The 20,608-nt window shown below is 40.1% G+C and overlaps 1 protein-coding gene across 1 annotated transcript; it reads right to left on the bottom strand.

Moving 5' to 3' along the window:
- Positions 1-9,870: 9,870 nt before the first annotated feature.
- Positions 9,871-19,711, bottom strand: LOC308460757 (uncharacterized protein; the record flags this gene model as incomplete). The annotated part of the gene is made up of 2 exons (XM_080977282.1): positions 9,871-10,888; positions 18,768-19,711. 2 exons carry the CDS (start codon positions 19,709-19,711, stop codon positions 9,871-9,873), a joined length of 1,962 nt encoding a protein of 653 aa, XP_080833408.1.
- Between the last annotated feature and the right edge of the window lie 897 nt (positions 19,712-20,608).

Below are 20,608 nucleotides of genomic sequence, written 5' to 3'. Positions count from 1 at the left end.
ATACACACCGGTCTTAACTAGATTTTGAATAAATGTGAAATTAATTGTTACTGCTTTGATTTTATTATATTATCATCTTCTTTAATGGATCATGGAAACCACAGTTCTGAATGATTTTCATAGGGTATGGTGTACTGGGGATGAGTTTATGGAACTAATGAGGCAGTGGCCCAAAATCAGTTAGGAACCACTGGATTGCATCTTACTGACATTTCAGTGAAGCTTAAGTACCTCAGAACAAACGAGGTGGAAGGAATTCTCATAACCAGTATTGATTCATGATTAAGCAATTACAATAATCAACAAAACTCTGCAATCCAGAAACTATTAGGAGTTTTTAAGTCCTAAAGACATCAATAAAGGTAAATAATGAGATGATGATAACGATGATTAATCCAGCAATGTCATACAGCTGATTGGAAAACTTCCATCACTGGAATGGGGAGTGAATAATTTTTCAATGATTTTTCTGCTCTCCTGTAGCCTCTTGTGCTACTATATCTACCTGATGCTCTGGAACATATTTACTGGTCTGTGGGCTGCAGGGAGAGGGAAGAATCACAAAAAATATCATTGCTTCCCATTCCGTTGATGGATGTCTTATAGTCAGTTGAGTCACACCATTGGATTAATTCATCATCAGGATAAATACAGTGTCTAATGGTGGTTCTGAGTCTTAGTACAAACTAAAACAAAGATAATGCCCTGCAAATGACTAGCCAGTTGTCTAACAAAAAAGACCAAAAGGGAAAACATAGAAAATGAAAAGTTCAAGATGTATCAGTACAATAAACATCCATGGAAACCCCTGCTGATTGCCTGATATTAAAACATATATGAGGAGGGGAAAGCCAAATAGAGGATTAATTCAAATTTTGAGAAGTTGAAATAAGAGTGCAGTTACATGAATTAATAGAAAAAGGACATAAACAAGCAAGGGAAGTATATATGGCTCAACAAGTAAAACAGTATCATTAAAAAGTAGAAAAACAAACTGAATAATAAAAAAGAGATGGGTCACAAAACAAAAAGGGGTCCAACAGCATGTACCAGCCTAAAAGAAAATCACCCTGTTCTGTACTGAAGAAATCAGCTGCTGCTGCTGCTGTTGTTGTTGTTGTTTAGTTGTTTAGTTGTGTCTGACTCTTCATGACCCCATGGACCAGAGCACACCAGGCAATCAGCTAGTTACCATTAAAATATTTTGAAGCAATGGCTTTCCATTACATATTCTAATCTAGATTTAGGTAGGTAGCCATGTTGGTCTGAAGCAGTCGAAATAAGTTAAAAAATTGTTCAGTAGCACCTTAGAGACCAACTAAGTTTGTTCTGGGTATAAGCTTTTATGTGCATACTATCCCTTGCTTTTTCTTGTAGGACTAATTGCAGTCATTAACAGTCGTCAACAGGTTTACCATACCCATTGAGTCAATCACCCATCTCCTACTACCCTTCTGAGAGAAAAACCCACTCCACCCTCCCACTATATATAAGGGTCTGGTGACTTCTGTTTCAGTGTATCTGAAGAAGTGTGCATGCACATGAAAGTTATAACCAGAACAAACTTAGTTGGTCTTTAAGGTGCTACAGGACAATTGTAAGGAGCCCTTCCTAGCCATTCACACAGGACGCGGGTGGCGCTGTGGGTTAAACCACAGAGCCTAGGATTTGCCGATCAGAAGGTCGGCGGTTCGAATCCCCGCAACGGATCAGAGTCGGCCACGACTGGACTTAATGGTCAGAGGTCCCTTTACCTTTTAAGGTGCTACAGGACAATTGTAAGGAACCCTTCCTAGCCATTCACACAGATGCTGAGGTGTTATGGTTTATGCACAATCCAACTGCTTAGTAGCCAGATGCAGTTGATGGCAGGAAGAGATACGGAGAACAGAAGGAGTAATGAGTTTTAACTGGATTTATACATGGTCTTTGGAAGACCTGATGTAATTGAGCTTTGCCCACAAATGTCCATCAGATAGTCTCTTATGCATGAGTTGCTTCTACTTCTGCTTTGCTTTGCTTTTTTAAAAAAGTAAATTCCCCTCTGATTCTCTCAACAGAGAGGGTTGGGGTTTTTTTTAGGTTTGATTAACTTGCAAAATTATTTTCAAAAACGCATTCATTGCAAGTAATATATATATATATCAAAATTACTGGCATCTGAAAAGTGGAGATGGACACCTGACTTTAATAATTGAGTTAGAACATTGGTTCATGTAACTCAGTATTGTCTACACTCCAGGGTTTGGGGCAAGGGTTATTCTCAGGCCTATGAGGAGATGCTGGTGATAGCCTAGGCATGCTTTACCACTGAACCACTGTGGCAACATGAGAGACTGTCTTGTGAAGAAGAAATGTGAGGGGTGAAAAAATGTATGCATGTATTATTAGTTAAGAAAAACAGATTACACTATATGTAAAAATGAATAAATCTGAGGTTTTCTTATTGATCTTGGCTCACCATCATCATCAAAATTCTCCAATTCCTTATGTACAACTCTTACCTTGTCAAGTTTGTTGTTGTTTCACCTTGCTTTGATATTTCTTACAATATGAAGTGTTTCTGATTACATTACAAGGTCAAGCTGATTTGCAATTACTTCCTTTCAAGTGTGAAAATGTCCACTTAGTTGCAGAGATAAGCAACCTACTGCCTGAAAATCTGGTCCTTCTAAGGAAACAACCATTCAAAGTTTTTCCTATAGCGTAGCAGCATTTTATGGTGTCCCAGTAACCTGCTTCTTAAATATTTTGGATCATTTCCCCCTGAACTAATTCAGCTTTCAAGGACCTAGTGCCCTCCTCTCTCTTCCATTGGAGCAATGTGCCATGTTCCTAGAATCATAGAATCATAGAATCATAGAATCATAGAGTTGGAAGAGACCACAAGGGCCATCGAGTCCAACCCCATGCCAAGCAGGAAACACCATCAGAGCACTCCTGACATATGGTTGTCAAGCCTCTGCTTAAAGACCTCCAAAGAAGGAGACTCCACCACACTCCTTGGCAGCAAATTCCACTGTCGAACAGCTCTTACTGTCAGGAAGTTCTTCCTAATGTTTAGGTGGAATCTTCTTTCTTGTAGTTTGGATCCATTGCTCCGTGTCCGCTTCTCTGGAGCAGCATCCTCTCCTACCAGAGCAGATATTTCATTCTCCATTGGGTCAGATTTGGAATCAAAATGAAATGAAAACATTAGCTTTTGTTCTGTTTCACTTAAAAGTATATATCGGCACCTACCTCTGAAACAAGCGAGTCATGACAATGTTCTTTCTGTGTTCAGTATTATGCATGTGTAAATAGTCCCATAACACTGTGGGGACAATTGCTTGCATAGTCAAGCTCAATCTCTTGAGAACCACTAAGCTTCAAGATGCAAGAGCTCCTAGTGGGACTAGCTTCCAGATGTGCTCTGTTTTGTAAGATTAAAACATACCACAATTTAAGAGATACTTCAACGGATGGAGGAGGAATGAGTTTTAAGTGGATTTATACATGATCTTTAGTAGTCCTGATGTAACTGAGCTTTGTCCACAAATGTCCATCAAACAGCCTCATATGCCTGAGCTGCTTCTACTTCTGCTTTGCTTTGCTTTTTTAAAAAAGTAAACTCCCCCCGATCCTCTCAATAGAGAGGGTTTTTGTTTTTTTAAGGTTGATTAACATGCAAAATTATTTCCAAAAACACATTCATTGCAAGTATAATACATATCTAAAGTACTATATTTCTGCAACATAATTTTAAAAAGTATTACTAAAGTTATATGCATTGTGGTATGTATCTCTTTATGTACTGATATATTAGGAAATGTGGAGTGTATTATGCATATGCTATCATATGAATAATAATTCAAATTTCAATTCAAAAGGGAATAAGAACAGAACAGGGAAATGAACAAACTGAAGCATTTATTATTCATGGTCAACAACTCTGGACATCCCTGACTAATGGTCATGCTGGCTGGGGATAATGGGAGTTGCAGTCCAACAACATCTGGAAGGTTGCACGTTGACCATCTCTGACATATGAAGATGTTAACCTAACAATGTATTACTAACAAGTTGAGATAGCCTTGTTGTTGTTTAGTTGTTTAGTCATGTCCGACTCTTCGTGACCCCATGGACCAGAGCATGCCAGGCAGTCCTATCTTCCACTGCCTCCCACAGTTGGGTCAGACTCATGTTTGTAGCTTCGAGAACACTGCCCAACCATCTCGTCCTATGTCGTCCCTTTCTCCTTGTGCCCTCCATCTTTCCCAACATCAGGGTCTTTTCTAGGGAGTCTTCTCTTCTCATGAGGTAGCCAAAGTATTGGAGCCTCATCTTCAGGATCTGTCCTTCCAGTGAGCACTCAGGGCTGATTTCCTTAAGAATGGATAGGTTTGATCTTCTTGCAGTCCATGGGACTCTCAAGAGTCTCCTCCAGCACCATAACTCAAAAGCATCAATTCTTCGGCGATCAGATGAGGTAGCCTAATCAACACTAAAGACAGAAAGTGTGTAAAACAGTGTAAAAGCTTGGAGCCATCTCAGTTGGGTTGAGGCCATTTGTCAGTTACGCTCCTTCACTGACAGGGAAGGAGGACGATGACATAGAGAGAGAGCAGTGAAGAATGGAATACAGGGGGGAGGGAGAAGCAGCAGAGAGAAGCAGTAACTTGATCTCTGAGCACAGAGATACAGTGGTACCTTGGGTTACAGACGCTTCAGGTTACAGACGCTTCAGGTTACAGACTCCGCTAACCGAGAAATAGTACCTCAGGTTAAGAACTTTGCTTCAGGATGAGAACAGAAATCATGCGGCAGTGGTGTGGCAGCAGTGGGAGGCCTCATTAGCTAAAGTGGTACCTCAGGATAAGAACAGTTTCAGGTTAAGAATGGACCTCCAGAACGAATTAAGTTCTTAACCTGAGGTACCACTGTAATGGAAGGGAGAGCCAGAGTGAAAGTATGCAGCTTGTCACCTCAGATAATGACTCAGACTCAGTGTTCTATCCAAAATCTCGTAGGGTCACGAGACTTTACGAAAAGTGCAAAAAGGAAAGGAACAGGAGGTGGGGGTTTTCCTCTTGGGGGAAAGGGGCGGAGCTTAGTTCCGGCAACTGTTTTTTCTGAGGATGATGAAGATTAGTGGAGCTCTGACCTGGGGCTTGTTATTGGACTAATAAATCTGAAATAATTTACTTCTGGAGTCATCTTGTGCGTGTGGGAGAGACCCAAGCCATTATACAATTGCTTCAGGTGGAAGCTTGCCCATGGGTGTCTTGCCTGCCCCATCACCTCCACCAGTGGCAGAGAAGCGCCGCTGCCAGCAGCACCAATTTTGAGCAAGAGTGTGTCCATTGGTGGCAATATCTCATCTGAAATTGGCATGATCTTGCCCCAAATTGGTCTGATAGCAGTGCTGCTTCTCTGCCAGCAGTGGATATAGCAGGGCTCACAGCAGCAGCAGCAGCAGCAGCAGCAGCAGCAGCAGCAGCAGGCGGTCGGGTTGGCAAGAGCAACAGGGCAAAGCAGCACTTCCCATTTTGCCTCAAATGGAGAAACTGAGCGTTGTGCACTGCCAACCATAATATAGCTGAGTGTTTACTGGATGAAAGCGAACCTTTTCAATAGTCTTCCCAAGGCATCTTTGACCTCCTTGTTCCTCAAGCTGTAGATTAATGGGTTCAACATTGGGATGACAATAGTGTAGAAGACAGTTTTTACCTTGGTTAGGAGAAGCGAGAGCTCCAGGTTGGCCGTACATAAAGAAAGTTGTCCCAAATAACAAAACTACAGTCATGATATGAGAAGTACAGGTTGAGAAAGCCTTGTGTCTCCCCTCCACCGAAGGTATGTGCAGGATTGTGGCTACTATGTAGCCGTAGGAGATTAGGACAGTTGTGGAGGTGGTAATAATGATAAATCCACACATCCCCAAAAGCACCATTTCATTTACAAAAGTGTCTAAGCAAGAGGCCTTCATGACTGCTGGGACATCACAAAAGAACTGGTTGATCTCCCCTGGCTCACAGTAGGACAAGCTGAATGAAAGGCTTGTTTGTGTGCAACAATTGATAAAGCCAAAACAGTAGGAAATGGCCACCAGAAGTGTTATTTATTCTGCAAGTAAGTTTTCAATGTGTGTAATTTTTCTACACTGCCTTGTGAAATATGGCATCTACACTAGGTGGAAATGAGAATGCTCTGCTGCACTCATTGTGAAGCAACAGATCCAAGCTTGCCACAAAATGTACACTTGACAAAATGTCAAGCTCTTGTATGATACATGCATCTGCTGTACATGGCCATGCTGCAACCTCATTAATCTTGCACTTAACTGAGGTTTTTCAAATGTATGATACCATCATTCTAAAATGGGCTTCATAATATTTTTCCTAAATCAGACTGTCAGAGCTGTTACCTTGCCTTGATCAGTGAAAATGAATTGGTGGGCATTTTTACTGGTTTGGGAAATTGGTCCCCAACTCACCATATTAGTGGAATAGTATGACGCTTTAGTTGCTATTCTGTATTATTCCAACTGCAAGCCAGGGATAACATGATTGAGTCCTCTCTTGCCTGTGATTGATAGCTCTTGTTCATCTGATTTGACTACAATAGGTCCCAGGTGCAATCTCCAGCATCTCCAGAAAGGGCTAAGTATGACAGCTGCCTGAGATCCTGGACATCTGCGGCCAGTTATCTTCAGCCTTTTCAGACTGAGGACCCACTTTTAACTGAAACATGCATTTGGGTACCCATCTCTTCATATGTTGCCTTACAACTGCATGGTGGTAGTGCTCCTGGGTCAGGCCATGACTGAGTAGTAAGTCCTGACCAGTTGAAGATCAGTGGGTAGACAATACTGAGCTAGATAGATCAGTTGTGTGAGTGAGCATAAGAAAGATCTTTATTTTTCTATGTTCCTAGACAGAATATCATACAAAATATTGACTACCCCTAGATGCAGACAGTATTGTCAATTCTCACAATATGCAAATATTTTCAATGTGCTTCATTTTTACTATTTTTTTTTGTAAAATGAAAAAAGAGACCTATTCTCCCCCAAAGAGGAGCTCATTATAGAGTCATTATGTAAGTTGAGTCATTATAGAGTCATTATGTAAGAGCCCGGCATGCTCTGGTCCATGGGGTCACGAAGAGTCAGACACGACTAAATGACTAAACAACAACATGTAAGTTGATGTGGCAGATAAAGCATTGAGTTCAGCTCATGCATACAACCCAAAACTCATGAAAGCCATAAACCCCATAGCGCTCCTTTCTTCTTATTCATACAATATGAAAAGGAGAGAAGGAACAACTCAAGTGGTATCTCAGTGGATTAGTGAGTCATCATTGAGGATGTGTCTGTGAAAAAATATTGTGTTTGAGTTACCAGAGAGTAGTTCCAAAGTTTAACTGTATTTCATACATGAAACCAATGACTTGATTAATATCAAGTCATAGCTGCATATACACATTTCTTATGGTAGTCAGTTGGTTTTTGGTATTTTCTACCCACTGTGATCCCCAGTGGTTCTTATTCAGTTTTAAAGAAGATACGTTAACCAGGAGCAGAACAAGGAATTTTCCATACTGCTAATAATTCCCTTATCAAATATCTAGTTTCTGCTCTAGGCTAATATCAGACTGTTTTCCAAGATTGGGGGGGGGGGGGGGATGGGGGATGGGACACCATCTGGAGAAACAAACAAATGTGACTACTAGAAACATAGTGTGGTAGACCTTTGTCTACTTCCCAGATGTCATGTACCTTTGAACTGGAGTTGAGGGTTCTCTCCAAGTCCACATATCATTTCCTTTCACAGCTCTGATGTACATGCAGGGCTTTCAGCAACTATCATTTTTATTACCCCATGTAGAGTGTGGGCACTCACATTCTGCTTGAAGGACTGACAAATTATCCTCATGTACAGTGCAGGTTCCAAGTACACAATTTGTTGCATTTATCTTATAATAACTTACACTATGTATTGTTCCAAAACATGACTGTGAATGTGGTTAAGAAGTGCATTTCATCCCTAGAAAATATAATGGCTACTACTCTTTCTCTTCAACAGCCTCTGTAATGCCTAATGAAAAAAATAAATATGAAAACATGCAGTTACATGCTTTTAAAAAAGCCAGCTTGCATTACCTATTTTCCTTTTAGCAGATGTGGAGATATGTCAGAAAGTACTTATGCAAAGATGATCCAAACCCTTCTTCAAAGGGTTCACCATCTCTCATCCAATAACATCAAAAGCTTCAGAATAAAAAGAATAAAAAATGTGGATGTACCTTATTTCAAAACATTGCAGCTCCTAGCTATGGAGCAGAAATTTAAAATAGGAAATGCTAAATTTGTGTAACATACAATAATTATCAGTTTCAACTGTCTGTAATAATTTTAGAAAATCTATTCATATGCATGCTACAACATTACTATGGTTAGTTATGGTGGTTGTATCATCATGAATCATCTATCACCTCCGTTACTCCAAGGATGGTGTACAAACTATACATTTGCATGACTCAGAAACCTCTTTACTCCAAAGCCGTGCACCTTATTATTATAGTTTAATCAAGATCTTCAGGGATTTTGCCTTCCTCCACTGAAATACATGAATGTATCTATGAATGTATTTAATGTGGGAAGAACTTAACCCAGTGGGATTGTGTTCTTGTTTCTTGTAATAGTTTTCTCTCTTTAAGTAAATGGTGCTCACTTCAGACTCAGTCCCCAGAGTGTTACTATGTTCGGAAATGCAGAGCAGATGTAACATTTTCTAAGTGTAAATTAAACATCTGGATAACAGTGAGGGGTTTTGCAGTGTGCTGGCTATAGATTTGCTATACAGATAAATTAACAACAAGGAAGTTTATACATGTAGATTAAATTTGTTACACATTTTAAGATACTGGTTTTTGAAAGCAGTCACAAGAAAACAAAACTTGTCATTTGGGTCAAACTCCTAGATATAACTAGTTCTGTGCTGAAATCTGTTGGCCAGAATTTCCATAAAACTTTTTCTTCTTTCTTGTCTGTGAAAGTGCCAAATTTTGAAGCCGCATAAGGTGCCACTGAAATTTGAGACTCCAAGGTCTGCCACTACTCTAGTCCTCTTTTAAAGTCATCCATATTGCTGGCCATTATTGCATGTTGTGGGTCCAAATTCCATAGTTGTTTTTCTTCAGAGTGGACAAATCATTTTTATTGATTTTCCAAATTTTATCAAATGAGCCACAAATTAAGACAAATTCAATACCATTTCCCCCCAAATTCCACAGTTTAACTGTGCACAGTTGATGTGTGAGAGTGTAAGACAAAGTCCATAGAAAACATGTTGAGATAAAAACAGGGCTGGATTTAGGTTTAATGAGGCCCTAAGTTACTGAAGGTAATGAGGCCCTTTATATGTCCAGCTGTGCTTTGTCAACAACAAATTGTTTTTGTTCTTTGTGTTGAATATATGCTATATCGTAATTTATGGACCTAATAGGTATCTAAGGTCATTTGCACATGTTGCCATGCAACCAGTCCATACAGAATGTAGGCACCTTATATATAGAAATGAGCAAACCAGTGATGTTTTAGGGAGGAGGCTAGCAGGTGGAGTCACCCGCAGCACCAATTTTGAGCAAGAGTGTGTCCATTGGTGGCAATATCTCATCTGAAATTGGCATGATCTTGCCCCAATTGGTGCTGATAGCAGTGCTGCTTCTCTGCCAGCAGTGGATATAGCAGGGCTCACAGCAGCAGCAGCAGCAGCAGCAGGCGGTCGGGTTGGCAAGAGCAACAGGGCAAAGCAGCACTTCCCATTTTGCCTCAAGTGGAGAAACTGAGCGTTGTGCACTGCCAACCATAATATAGCTGTGTGTTTACTGGATGAAAGCGAACCTTTTAAACAGTCTTCCCAAGGCATCTTTGACCTCCTTGTTCCTCAAGCTGTAGATTAATGGGTTCAACATTGGGATGACAATAGTGTAGAAGACAGATACCACTTTACCTTGGTTCGGAGAAGCGAGAGCTCCAGGTTGGCCATACATAAAGAAAGCTGTCCCAAAGAACAAGACTACAGCCATGATATGAGAAGTACAGGTTGAGAAAGCCTTGTGTCTCCCCTCCACCGAAGGTATGCGCAGGATTGTGGCTACTATGTAGCCATACGAGATTAGGACAGTTGTGGAGGTGATAATAATGATAAATCCACACATCCCCAAAAGCACCATTTCATTTACAAAAGTGTCTGAGCAAGAGGCCTTCATGACTGCTGGAACATCACAAAAGAACTGGTTGATCTCCCCTGGCTCACAGTAGGACAAGCTGAATGAAAGGCTTGTTTGTATGCAACAATTGATAAAGCCAAAACAGTAGGAAATGGCCACCAGAAGTGTGCAGGTCTTCTTGGACATGGTGACATTGTAAAGCAGCGGATTGCAGATGGCAGTGAACCGATCATACGCCATCACAGCAAGGAAGAAACATTCGGTGGTCCCAAAGAGAGAGAAGAAAAACATTTGAATGGCACACTCATTGTAGGAAATGGCCTTGTTTCCAGTAGCAAAACTCAGCATGGCTTTGGGAGTGATGACTGAAGAGTAGCAGACATCCAAAAAGGATAAGTTTTTCAAGAAAAAATACATAGGACTTTGCAGTTGGCCATCAGTAGTGATGATGGTTATCATTCCAATATTTCCTATTAAGGTAATGACATATAACAGCAGGAAGAGAATAGAGAGAGCCAGCTGTAGTTCTAGATTGCCTTGGAAACCCGCTAAGATGAATTGTGTAACCATTGTGTGGTTTTCCATTTTCTTTTCTTGACCATAAAGAACATGGGTTGTAATTATGATGGGGGCTTTAAAGCAGAATCGTGCCTTCTGTCTCCATTGCTGTCTATGTCATATGATAACATATTATGGGATTTCCACAGTTAACAGCAACATTATCCATTTCCCACAACATTTTATTTCTCTCTTTTTAAAATAAGAACCGATGAATACAGTGCAAGGTTTGTCTTTCTTGAAATTATTTCAATTCTGGAAGACAAATGCAAGTGTGAACAGATTTTTGCAAGAGATGGTTTTGTGGACTCTTTAAAATATCAAATAAACAACATCTAGAATACAGCAACAACTATAATAACAATATATCTGGTTTCACCTAATATTGACTGCTCTGTTATTTATTCTGCAAGTAAGTTTTCAATGTGTGTAATTTTTCTACACTGCCTTGTGAAATATGGCCTTTACACTAGATGGAAATGAGAATGCTCTGCTGCTTTCATTGAGAAGCAACAGATCCAAGATTGCCACAAAATGTACACTTGACAAAATGTCAAGCTCTTGTATGATACATGCATCTGCTGTACACGGCCATGCTGCAACCTCATTAATTTTGCACTTAACTGAGGTTTTTCAAATGTATGATACCATCATTCTAAAATGGGCTTCATAATATTTTCCTAAATCAGACTGTCAGAGCTGTTACCTTGCCTTGCCCAGTGAAAATGAATTGGTGGGCATTTATACTGGTTTAGGAAATTGGTCCCCAACTCCCCGTATTAGTAGAATAGTATGATGCTTCACTTGCTGTTCTGTATTATTCCAACTGCAAGCCAGGGTTAACATGATTGAGTCCTCTCTTGCCTGTGATTGATAGCTCTTGTTCATCTGATTTGACTACAACAGGTCCCAGGTGCAATCTCCAGACTCTCCAGAAAGGGCTAAGTATGACAGCTGCCTGAGATCCTGGACATCTGCTGCCAATACGTGTAGGCCAGTTATCTTCAGCCTTTTCAGACTGAGGACCCACTTTTAACTGAAACATGCATTTGGGTACCCATCTCGTAATATGCTACCTTACAACTGCATGGTGGTAGTGCTCCTGGATCAGGTCATGAGTAGTAAGTCCTGACCAGTTGAAGATCAGTGGGTAGACAATACTGAGCTAAATAGATCAGTTGTGTGAGTGAGCATAAGGAAGATCTTTATTTTTCTATGCTCCTAGACAGAACATCATACAAAATATTGACTACCCCTAGATGCAGACAGTATTGTCAATTCTCGCAATATGCAAATCTTTTCAATGTTCTTCATTTTTACTATTTTTTTTGTAATATGAAAAAAGAGACCTATTCTCCCCCAAAGAGGAGCTCATTATAGAGTCATTGTGTAAGTTGATGTGTCTCTGTGGCAGATAAATCACTGAGTTCAGCACGTGCATACAACCCAAAACTCATGAAAGCCATACACCCCATAGGGCTCCTTTCTTTTTATTCATACAATATGAAAAGGAGAGAAAGAACAGCTCAAGTGGTATCTCAGTGGATTAGTGAGTCATCATTGGGGATGTGTATGTGGAAAAATATTGTGTTTGAGTTACCAGAGAGTAGTTCCAAAGTTTAACTGTACTTCATACATGAAACCAATGACTTGATTAATATCAAGTCATAGCTGCATATACACGTTTCTTATGGTAGTCAGTTGGTTTTTGGTATTTCCTACCCACTGTGATCCCCAGTGGTTCTTACTCAGTTTTAAATAAGATACATTGACCAGGAGGAGAACAAAGAATTTTCCATCCTGCTAATAATTCCCTTATCAAAATTCCAGTTTCTGCTCAAGGCTAATATCAGACTGTTTTCCAAGATCGGGGGGGGGGGGGTTGGCAGACTTGGAGATGGGGGACACACCATCTGGAGAAACAAGCAAATGTGACTACTAGAAGCATGGTATAGTAGACTTTTGTCTACTTCCCAGATGTCATGTACTTTTGAACTGGAGATGAGGGTTCTCTCCAAGTCCACATATCATTTCCTTTTACAGCTCTGATGCACATGCAGGGCCTTCAGCAACTATCATTTTTATTAGCCCATGTAGAGTGTGGGCACTCTGCTTGAAGGACTGACAAATGATCCTCATGTACAGTGCAGGTTCCAAGTACACAATTTGTTGCATTTATCTTATAAATAACTTACACTATGTATTGTTCCAAAACATGATTGTGAATGTGGTTAAGAAGTGCATTCCATCCCTAGAAAATATAATGGCTACTACTCTTTCTCTTCAACAGCCTCCGTAATAGCTAATGAAAAAAATAAATATAAAAACATGCAGTTACATGCTTTTTAAATATAAAAACATGCAGTTACATGCTTTTACATGCTTTTAAAAAGCCAGCTTGCATTACCTATTTTCCTTTTAGCAGACCTGGAGATATGTCAGAAAGTACTTATGTAAAGATGATCTAAACCCTTCTTCAAAGGATTCACCATCTCTCATCCAATAACATCAAAAGCTTCAGAATAAAAAGAATAAAAAATGTGGATGTTTCAAAATATTGCAGCTCCTAGCTATGGAGCAGAAATTTAAAATAGGAAATTTGTGTAACACACAATAATTATCAGTTTCAACTGTCTGTAATAATTTTAGAAAATCTATTCATATACATGCTACAACATTACTATGATCAAGAATCAAGAATAATCTCTCACCTCCGTTAATCCAAGGAAGGTGTACAAACTGTACATTTGCATGACTCAGAAACCTCTTTACTCCAAAGCCGTGCACCTTCTATTTATAGTTAAATCAAGATCTTCAGGGATTTTGCCTTCTCCCACTGAAATACATGAATGTATCTATGAATGTATTTAAAGTGGGAAGAACTTACCTCAGTTGGATTGTGTTCTTGTTTCTTGTAATAGTTTTCTCTCTTTAAGTAAATGGTGCTCACTTCGGACTCAATCCCCAGAGTGTTACTATGTTCGGAAATGCTGAGCATATGTAACATTTTCTAAGTGTAAATTAAACATCTGCATAACAGTGAGGGGTTTTGCAGTGTGCTGGCTATAGATTTGCTATACAGATAAATTAACAACAAGGAAGTTTATACATGTAGATTAAAACTGTTACACATTTTAAGATACTAGGTTTTGAAAGCACTCACAAGAAAACAAAATTTGTCATTTGGGTTTTTAACTCTCTCTCTCTCTCTCTCTCTCTCTCTCTCTCTCTCTAAATGTAAAGTAGCAGAAGACCTCCAAGAAATGTGTGGGAAATACATGTAGACTGCTCCTGTACATCCAGGGACATCAAACTCCTAGATATAACTAGTTCTGTGCTGAAATCTGTTGGCCAGAATTTCCATAAAGCTTTTTCTTCTTTCCTGTCTGTGGAAGTGGCAAATTTTGAAGCCGCATAAGGTGCCACTGAAATTTGAGACCCCAAAGTCCGCCACTACTCTAGTCCTCTTTTAAAGTCATCCATATTGGTGGCCATTATTGCATGATGTGGGTCCAAATTCCATAGTTGCTTTTTCTTCAGAGTGGACAAATCATTTTTATTGATTATCCAAATTTTATCAAATGAGCCACAAATTAAGACAAATTCAATACAATCCCCCCCCCCAAATTCCACAGTTTAACTATGCACAGTTGATGTAAGTAATGTGAGAGTGTAAGACAAAGTCCATAGAAAACATGATGAGATAAAAATCAGGGCTGGATTTAGGTTTGATGAGGCCCTAAGTTACTGAAGGTAATGGGGCCCTTTATATGTCCAGCTATCCTTTGTCAACAACAAATTGTTGCTGTTTTTTGTGTTGAATATATGCTATATCGTAATTTATGGACCTAGTAGGTATCTAAAGCCATTTGCACATGTTGCCATGCAACCAGTCCATGCAGAATGTAGGCACCTTATATATAGAAATGAGCAAACCAGTGATATTTTAGGGAGGAGGCTAGTAGGTGGGGTCCATTACTTACACCATAGGAGCCTACACAACACAGAACACTGTTACTGTATGTATTTTATTTGTTATAAAATTCTACCCACTGAAACCAGGAACACGCATCCTTTCAAGCTGGGAAAGAGCAACCAATAAAAGTCTGAATGAACAGGTAGCTCTTAAGCAGGTATGAAAAGCTCATCACAGTCAGCGCATGCAGCTGGTCAGTTGCTTTAATGTACTGTTTGTGAACCTTGTATAAACATCTTGTGAACTCTTGGAAACATAATGTGTCTACTGAACATAATGGAACAGCAATGTTCTGATGCATTAGCAACATATAGTGGTACCTTGGTTTGTAGCCATTTTGGATTACAACCGTTCTGGATTACAACCACATCAAACCCAGAAGTGTGTGTCCCTTTTTTGGATTACAACTCATTGGGGGGGGGGGATTGCAACCCTTTTTTATTTTGGAGACCCCATTGGTGAAAGCGTGCCTTGGTTTACAACCGGACCTCCAGAAGGGATTATGGTTGTAAACCAAGGTACCACTGTACTAGAAGGGTTTGGAGAGTTTCTTTACATAGCAGTTGTCTTCTACACATACAATCTTTTCATAAATTTTGATAAGTGAATGGATTACTATGTGGGGCTTCTCTTGCCCTGGATCTGAAATCTGCAGTAAGTGTGGAATGCTGTGGCCAACATGTAGCACCTCTGCTCAGAGACCTGCGCTAGTTGCCAATCAGTTACTGGGTCAAGTTCAGGGTGTTACTATTAGTACATAAAGCCCCTAAAAGACTGGGACCAGTTTATATACCCACTTTACTGCTTCAAGCACTTGCAAGAAATTGATCTTTCGGTGTGGCAGCACCCAAGCTTTGGAATTTCCTTTTTGTTCACACTGTTCACCTCAGCAGGCCCTTTCATTCCAGTGCCTACCATTTCTTTTCTTTTTTCTTTTTTTTCTTTTTTGGCAAGCCTATTCAGATATGTAAAAGCTAATGGGTGCCTTAATCTGGCTTTACCCATTGTTGATTAAAAATATTTTTGAATACCTAAAACACTTGTTTTAGAATGTTTTCTACTGATGAATTTTTGTAAACCACTCTGAGGTTTTATTAATCAAGCAATATATATTGGAAGCTGCCTAGAGTTGCTGGGGCAACCCAGTCAGATGGGTGGGGTACAAATAAATTGTTGTTGCCATTGTCATTCTTCTTCTTCTTCTTCTTCTTCTTATATAAATAAATAATAGCATAAATGTAATGCCACTTTACATATGCTAACGTGCCATAACAAATGAATCTTGCAGACAAAAAATTCAGATTATCCAATAAAATACCTTTATTGTTAATGTTTTTTCCTCTGAAACACAGTTTTTTAAAAAATAACTTGTCTGCTCCCTTTTCATAGCTTTCCCTAAAAGAAAAAAGACAAGACTAAATTATCTCAAGATATACAAACATTTTAACCCAATAGTTAAATCCCATTCCTTGCATAGTTGGGGATTCCCCCTGTAGTTTATGTTATGAGACACATATGTTATGCAGGAGACATACAGTAACATGAGAATATACTGTGGTTTGTGAATGAAACCTCCTCAATTTATATTCTTAGCTATATGTAATTTCCACGAGACTTCCTTCCAAAAGGTTGCTAACCTTTGAAGACACCCATGAAAAAGACACACATGAAAAATACATCTTTGTTTCTCAAAATCTAAGGCTGTGGCTCTCTGGAAACTGAGTTCAGTGAAATTAAGACCACCACCCATTGCAAACATACCAGGGAGTCAGCCCCCCTGAACTAACTTCTGACTGGTATAAAACTGAGTCATATTCAGAATAGGGATGCAAGAGAAATTCAACTGATCCAGAATGCAGCAACTCAATGAAGCTATTTCTTCAAAAGTTTCTCGTCCCTGAATTTTGCAATGCAGTTCTCCAACAAAATAATGTTTATATTGTATACATTGGGGGAGGTGTGCATTAAATTGTATATACCAGCAATATAAAATGCATATTAGAGGAATTTATATATTAGTTAATACTACTCAGAGGAGACTCAATGAAATTAACAAATACGTCTACTTCAATTTCATTGATTTCAATGAACTTTGTAGGATTTGAGCCATGCAGAGCATCTGACTACACATCAGTTTAAGTACTCAGCACCATAGCCCTTAGGACAGTCCTGTTATTGCTGCAGTCAGATGTTAACGCGCACACACGCACTAAATTTAATTTTGGAAATGACTTATGAGTATCTTGGTTTGTTAGAGAGATTCTGGAAGGCATTTTACTTGAAGAAGTTAAAAGCTACTGGCTACTTATTCCAGAGGGCTGGAGATGCAACCCTAAAAGCCTGTTTTCTTGTACATATTAAGCATACCTGTGGGGCATGTAGTACTCTTAGCAGTGCCCCTTTATCATTGTTTCAGGATACGTTAAACATCTAAATGTGTGTGAATTAATGGAATATTGATGTGATTGAAGGGGAGAAGTGTATGGGTGTCTCTATGGGCTTTGTAGGTGGCTTCCTCCTCCCCCCCCCCCAACTTTTAGATTTGGCCCTGCACACTACCAGCATTTAAGCTTTGGAATGTGACCCTTAAGCCAAAAAGGCTTCTCCGCTCCCTGGCTGCTTCAAAAAACAGTTGTGCTTGCCTTTCTAATAGGCAAGAGCAGCCTGCTACTTACTTCTCTGTAACATTAAATCTGAACTCTTCCCTGGATTACTGTTGTTAAATTTGTATAGAACCGAATGCCAAAATAGATTTCTAAGTGGTTTACAAATATAAAAACCAATTGCACAAATATTAAAATATAAACATCCATAATTAATCCATAACCCAGCCAGATGGGTGGAGTATAAATAAATTGTTGCTGTTGTTGTTACACACACAATAAAACATTGAAACATAAACCTCCATCATTAAAACATGCAGTAAAACAATCCCATTAAAACAATACAGTGCTTGAAACATTTTGAGAGACCAAGGGAATGTCTGTGTCTTCAAAGCCCAGTGCAATGCCAATATAGGTGTGTCCTCTTGTATTTCAACAGGGAGTGCTTTCCATAACACCAGTGCCACCAGACACAAGGTCTGTCTCTGCATCACCAGAAGTTGATAACCAGAAGTTCATGGAAAGGCTAAATTTGTTCCATTTGCTGAGCTTAGTGGAGGGCAATTGGTTCTTTCAGATAACATAGTCCAAAGCTGTTTAGGGCTTTATATTTTAGTAACATAACTTTAAATCTGGTTTGATACTTAATAGACAACCTGTGAAGTTCCCTTAGCACAGGTGTGGCATGTGTCTAGTAAGGGACACCACTCAGGCTATGGTATTCTGTGCTAATAGCAGTCTCCATATCAGTCATAAGCAGTGCCGGATTTACATATAAGCTAAACAAGCTATAGCTTAGGGCCCCACTCTCTTGGGGCCCCCAAAAAAATTAAAGGAAAAAAAACCCGGATGTACATTTTGAAGATATAAGATTAAAAAAACAAATAAAATAAAACCTACAAAAGCAACAGTGGCAAATGGCTTTAGATATCGTATGGTCGGCGGTTCGAATCCCCGCGGCGGGGTGAGCTCCCATCGTTCGGTCCCAGCTCCTGCCCACCTAGCAGTTCGAAAGCACTCTTAAGTGCAAGTAGATAAATAGGGAGCGCTTTATAGCGGGAAGGTAAACAGCATTTCCGTGTGCTGCGCAGGTGCTGGCTCGCCAGCTGCAGCTTTGTCATGCTGGCCACGTGACCCAGAAGTGTCTTCGGACGGTGCCGGCTCACGGCCTCTAGAGCGAGATGAGCACGCAATCCCAGAGTCGGACACGACTGGCCCGTACGGGCAGGGGTACCTTTACCTTTACTTTAGGTCCATAAATTACCATATAGCATATATTCAACACAAAAAACAGCAACAATTTGTTGTTGACAAAGAACAGCTGGACATATAAAGGGCCCCATTATCTTCAGCAGCTTAGGGCCTCATCAAACCTAAATCTGGCCCTGGCCATAAAAAGGCTTCCTTATGGCTTCCGCAACAGGGTTTTCTTCAGTGCTTGTTTCACTTCATTGTTCCTGAGACAGTAAATAATTGGGTTGCAAAGAGGGACTATGACAGCATAAAGAAGTGAAACAAGTTTGCTCGAATTGAGGGAGCTGATGGCCCTGGGGCGGGCATAGATGAAAATACTGGCAGAGTAGAAGATCACTACCACAGTGAGGTGAGATGCACAAGTGGAGAATGCTTTCTGGCGGCCTTTGGCTGAGGGAATGCGTAGGATGGTGGAGATGATATAAATGTAGGACATGATGGTGACACAAAGGGGAGTCAGTAGGATAAACAAAGCTAATATGAAATCTGTCAGCTCAGACATGGACATATCAGTGCAAGACAAGTTCAGAAGTGGGGATACATCACAGAAGAAGTGATTTATGATATTGGGACCACAGTATGTCAACTGAGATATTAGGAGGACTTTCCACGTTGAGATGAAAAAGCCACTCATCCATGATCCAGCTGCCAGCTGGATACAGAGAGTTCGTGTCATGATTACCTGGTAGCGCAAAGGGTAGCAGATGGCAACGTAGCGGTCATAGGCCATGACGGCAAGGAGGACACACTCAGTGCAGCCCAATGCCAGGAAGAAATAGAGTTGCATCATGCATCCCACAAAGGAGATCAGATTGCTCTCTATCACAAAGTTCACCATAGCCTTTGGCAGGGTGACGGTGATGTACCAGATCTCTAAGAAGGACAAGTTCCACAGAAAGAAGTACATGGGAGTGTGGAGGTTGCTGTTCACCCAGACTGTCAGCATGATTATGACGTTCTCAGACAAAACCAAAATGTAGACAATGAGGAACAATGTGAAGAGCAAGATTTGGAATTCCAGGGGTGTTGGGAAGCCCAGAAGAATGAAATCTCTAACACTGGATTGGTTCTGTCTCTCCGTGATTGAATGCCTGTTCTGCATAGAAAAAACACTTACAGTGATTACAAAAAGAACCCAGCACCCAAATTAGTTTTGTTTGTTTCAAAATATGAGGGTTTTTTACAATCTAATTTTCTGGGACATCCAGTAGCTATAGCAAGCTTCCCTAGCCCCCACCTCAGTGCAGATTAAGCCAAAAGTGATGCAGCTTGAGACAAACAAATCCTAATTTCACAACACATAGGGTGGCCACACAGCCCTGGCCCAAAATGAGGATCAGTGTCATCAATGCAAAGTGAAAAGCCAGCGAGCCATGCATAAAAGCCACCCGTGCCTGACTCCCTCAGTCCAGTCGGCAGAAGAGCAAACCTTCTCTCCCCTCCCTTATATTTAAACATTTTTGTTGGTCACTTCTCATCTCTCCCAAATCCCTGCACTTCCAAATATATGCTCCAGAGAGTTGGCAGAGCTTCAAAATGTTATGGGATGTAGTGCAGCAGGGTGCAAAGGAAAGGGGCAGTCACTGAAAACTGGCTCTTTCTCACCCCACTGGATCAAATACCAGTCGGAGGTACCAACTAGATGCGACATGATAAAATAAATAATAATGAATCAATCAATCAATCAATCAATCAATCAGTAGCATCATTTATTTTCTGGGGAATAAGGAAAATAGTTTTGAATAACACTGTTAGTGTAATCCTATGACTTGGAAGAGAGCCCTACAGAACACATAGCATGATTTACTTCCAAATTAACATGCATATGATTGCATGATTGTACTTCACAAGTTAAAAAGCCCCTCGTGCTCCAGGAGGGACTAGCATTTAAGAATAAAATTAAAAGCCCATGTTTCTCCAGGATAAAAAAAGATGTTATTGCTCTGTTTTTAATTCAGCCTTTCTATGGGACAGTACCAGCACTCCAGCATTTCCATAT

Source organism: Podarcis pityusensis, assembly GCF_964106645.2.
Source record: "Podarcis pityusensis genome assembly, chromosome: 13".
Taxonomy (NCBI): Eukaryota; Metazoa; Chordata; class Lepidosauria; order Squamata; family Lacertidae; genus Podarcis; species Podarcis pityusensis.
The sequence above is the reverse complement of the archived record's forward strand: the minus strand, read 5'-3'. Positions and strand labels throughout refer to the sequence as shown.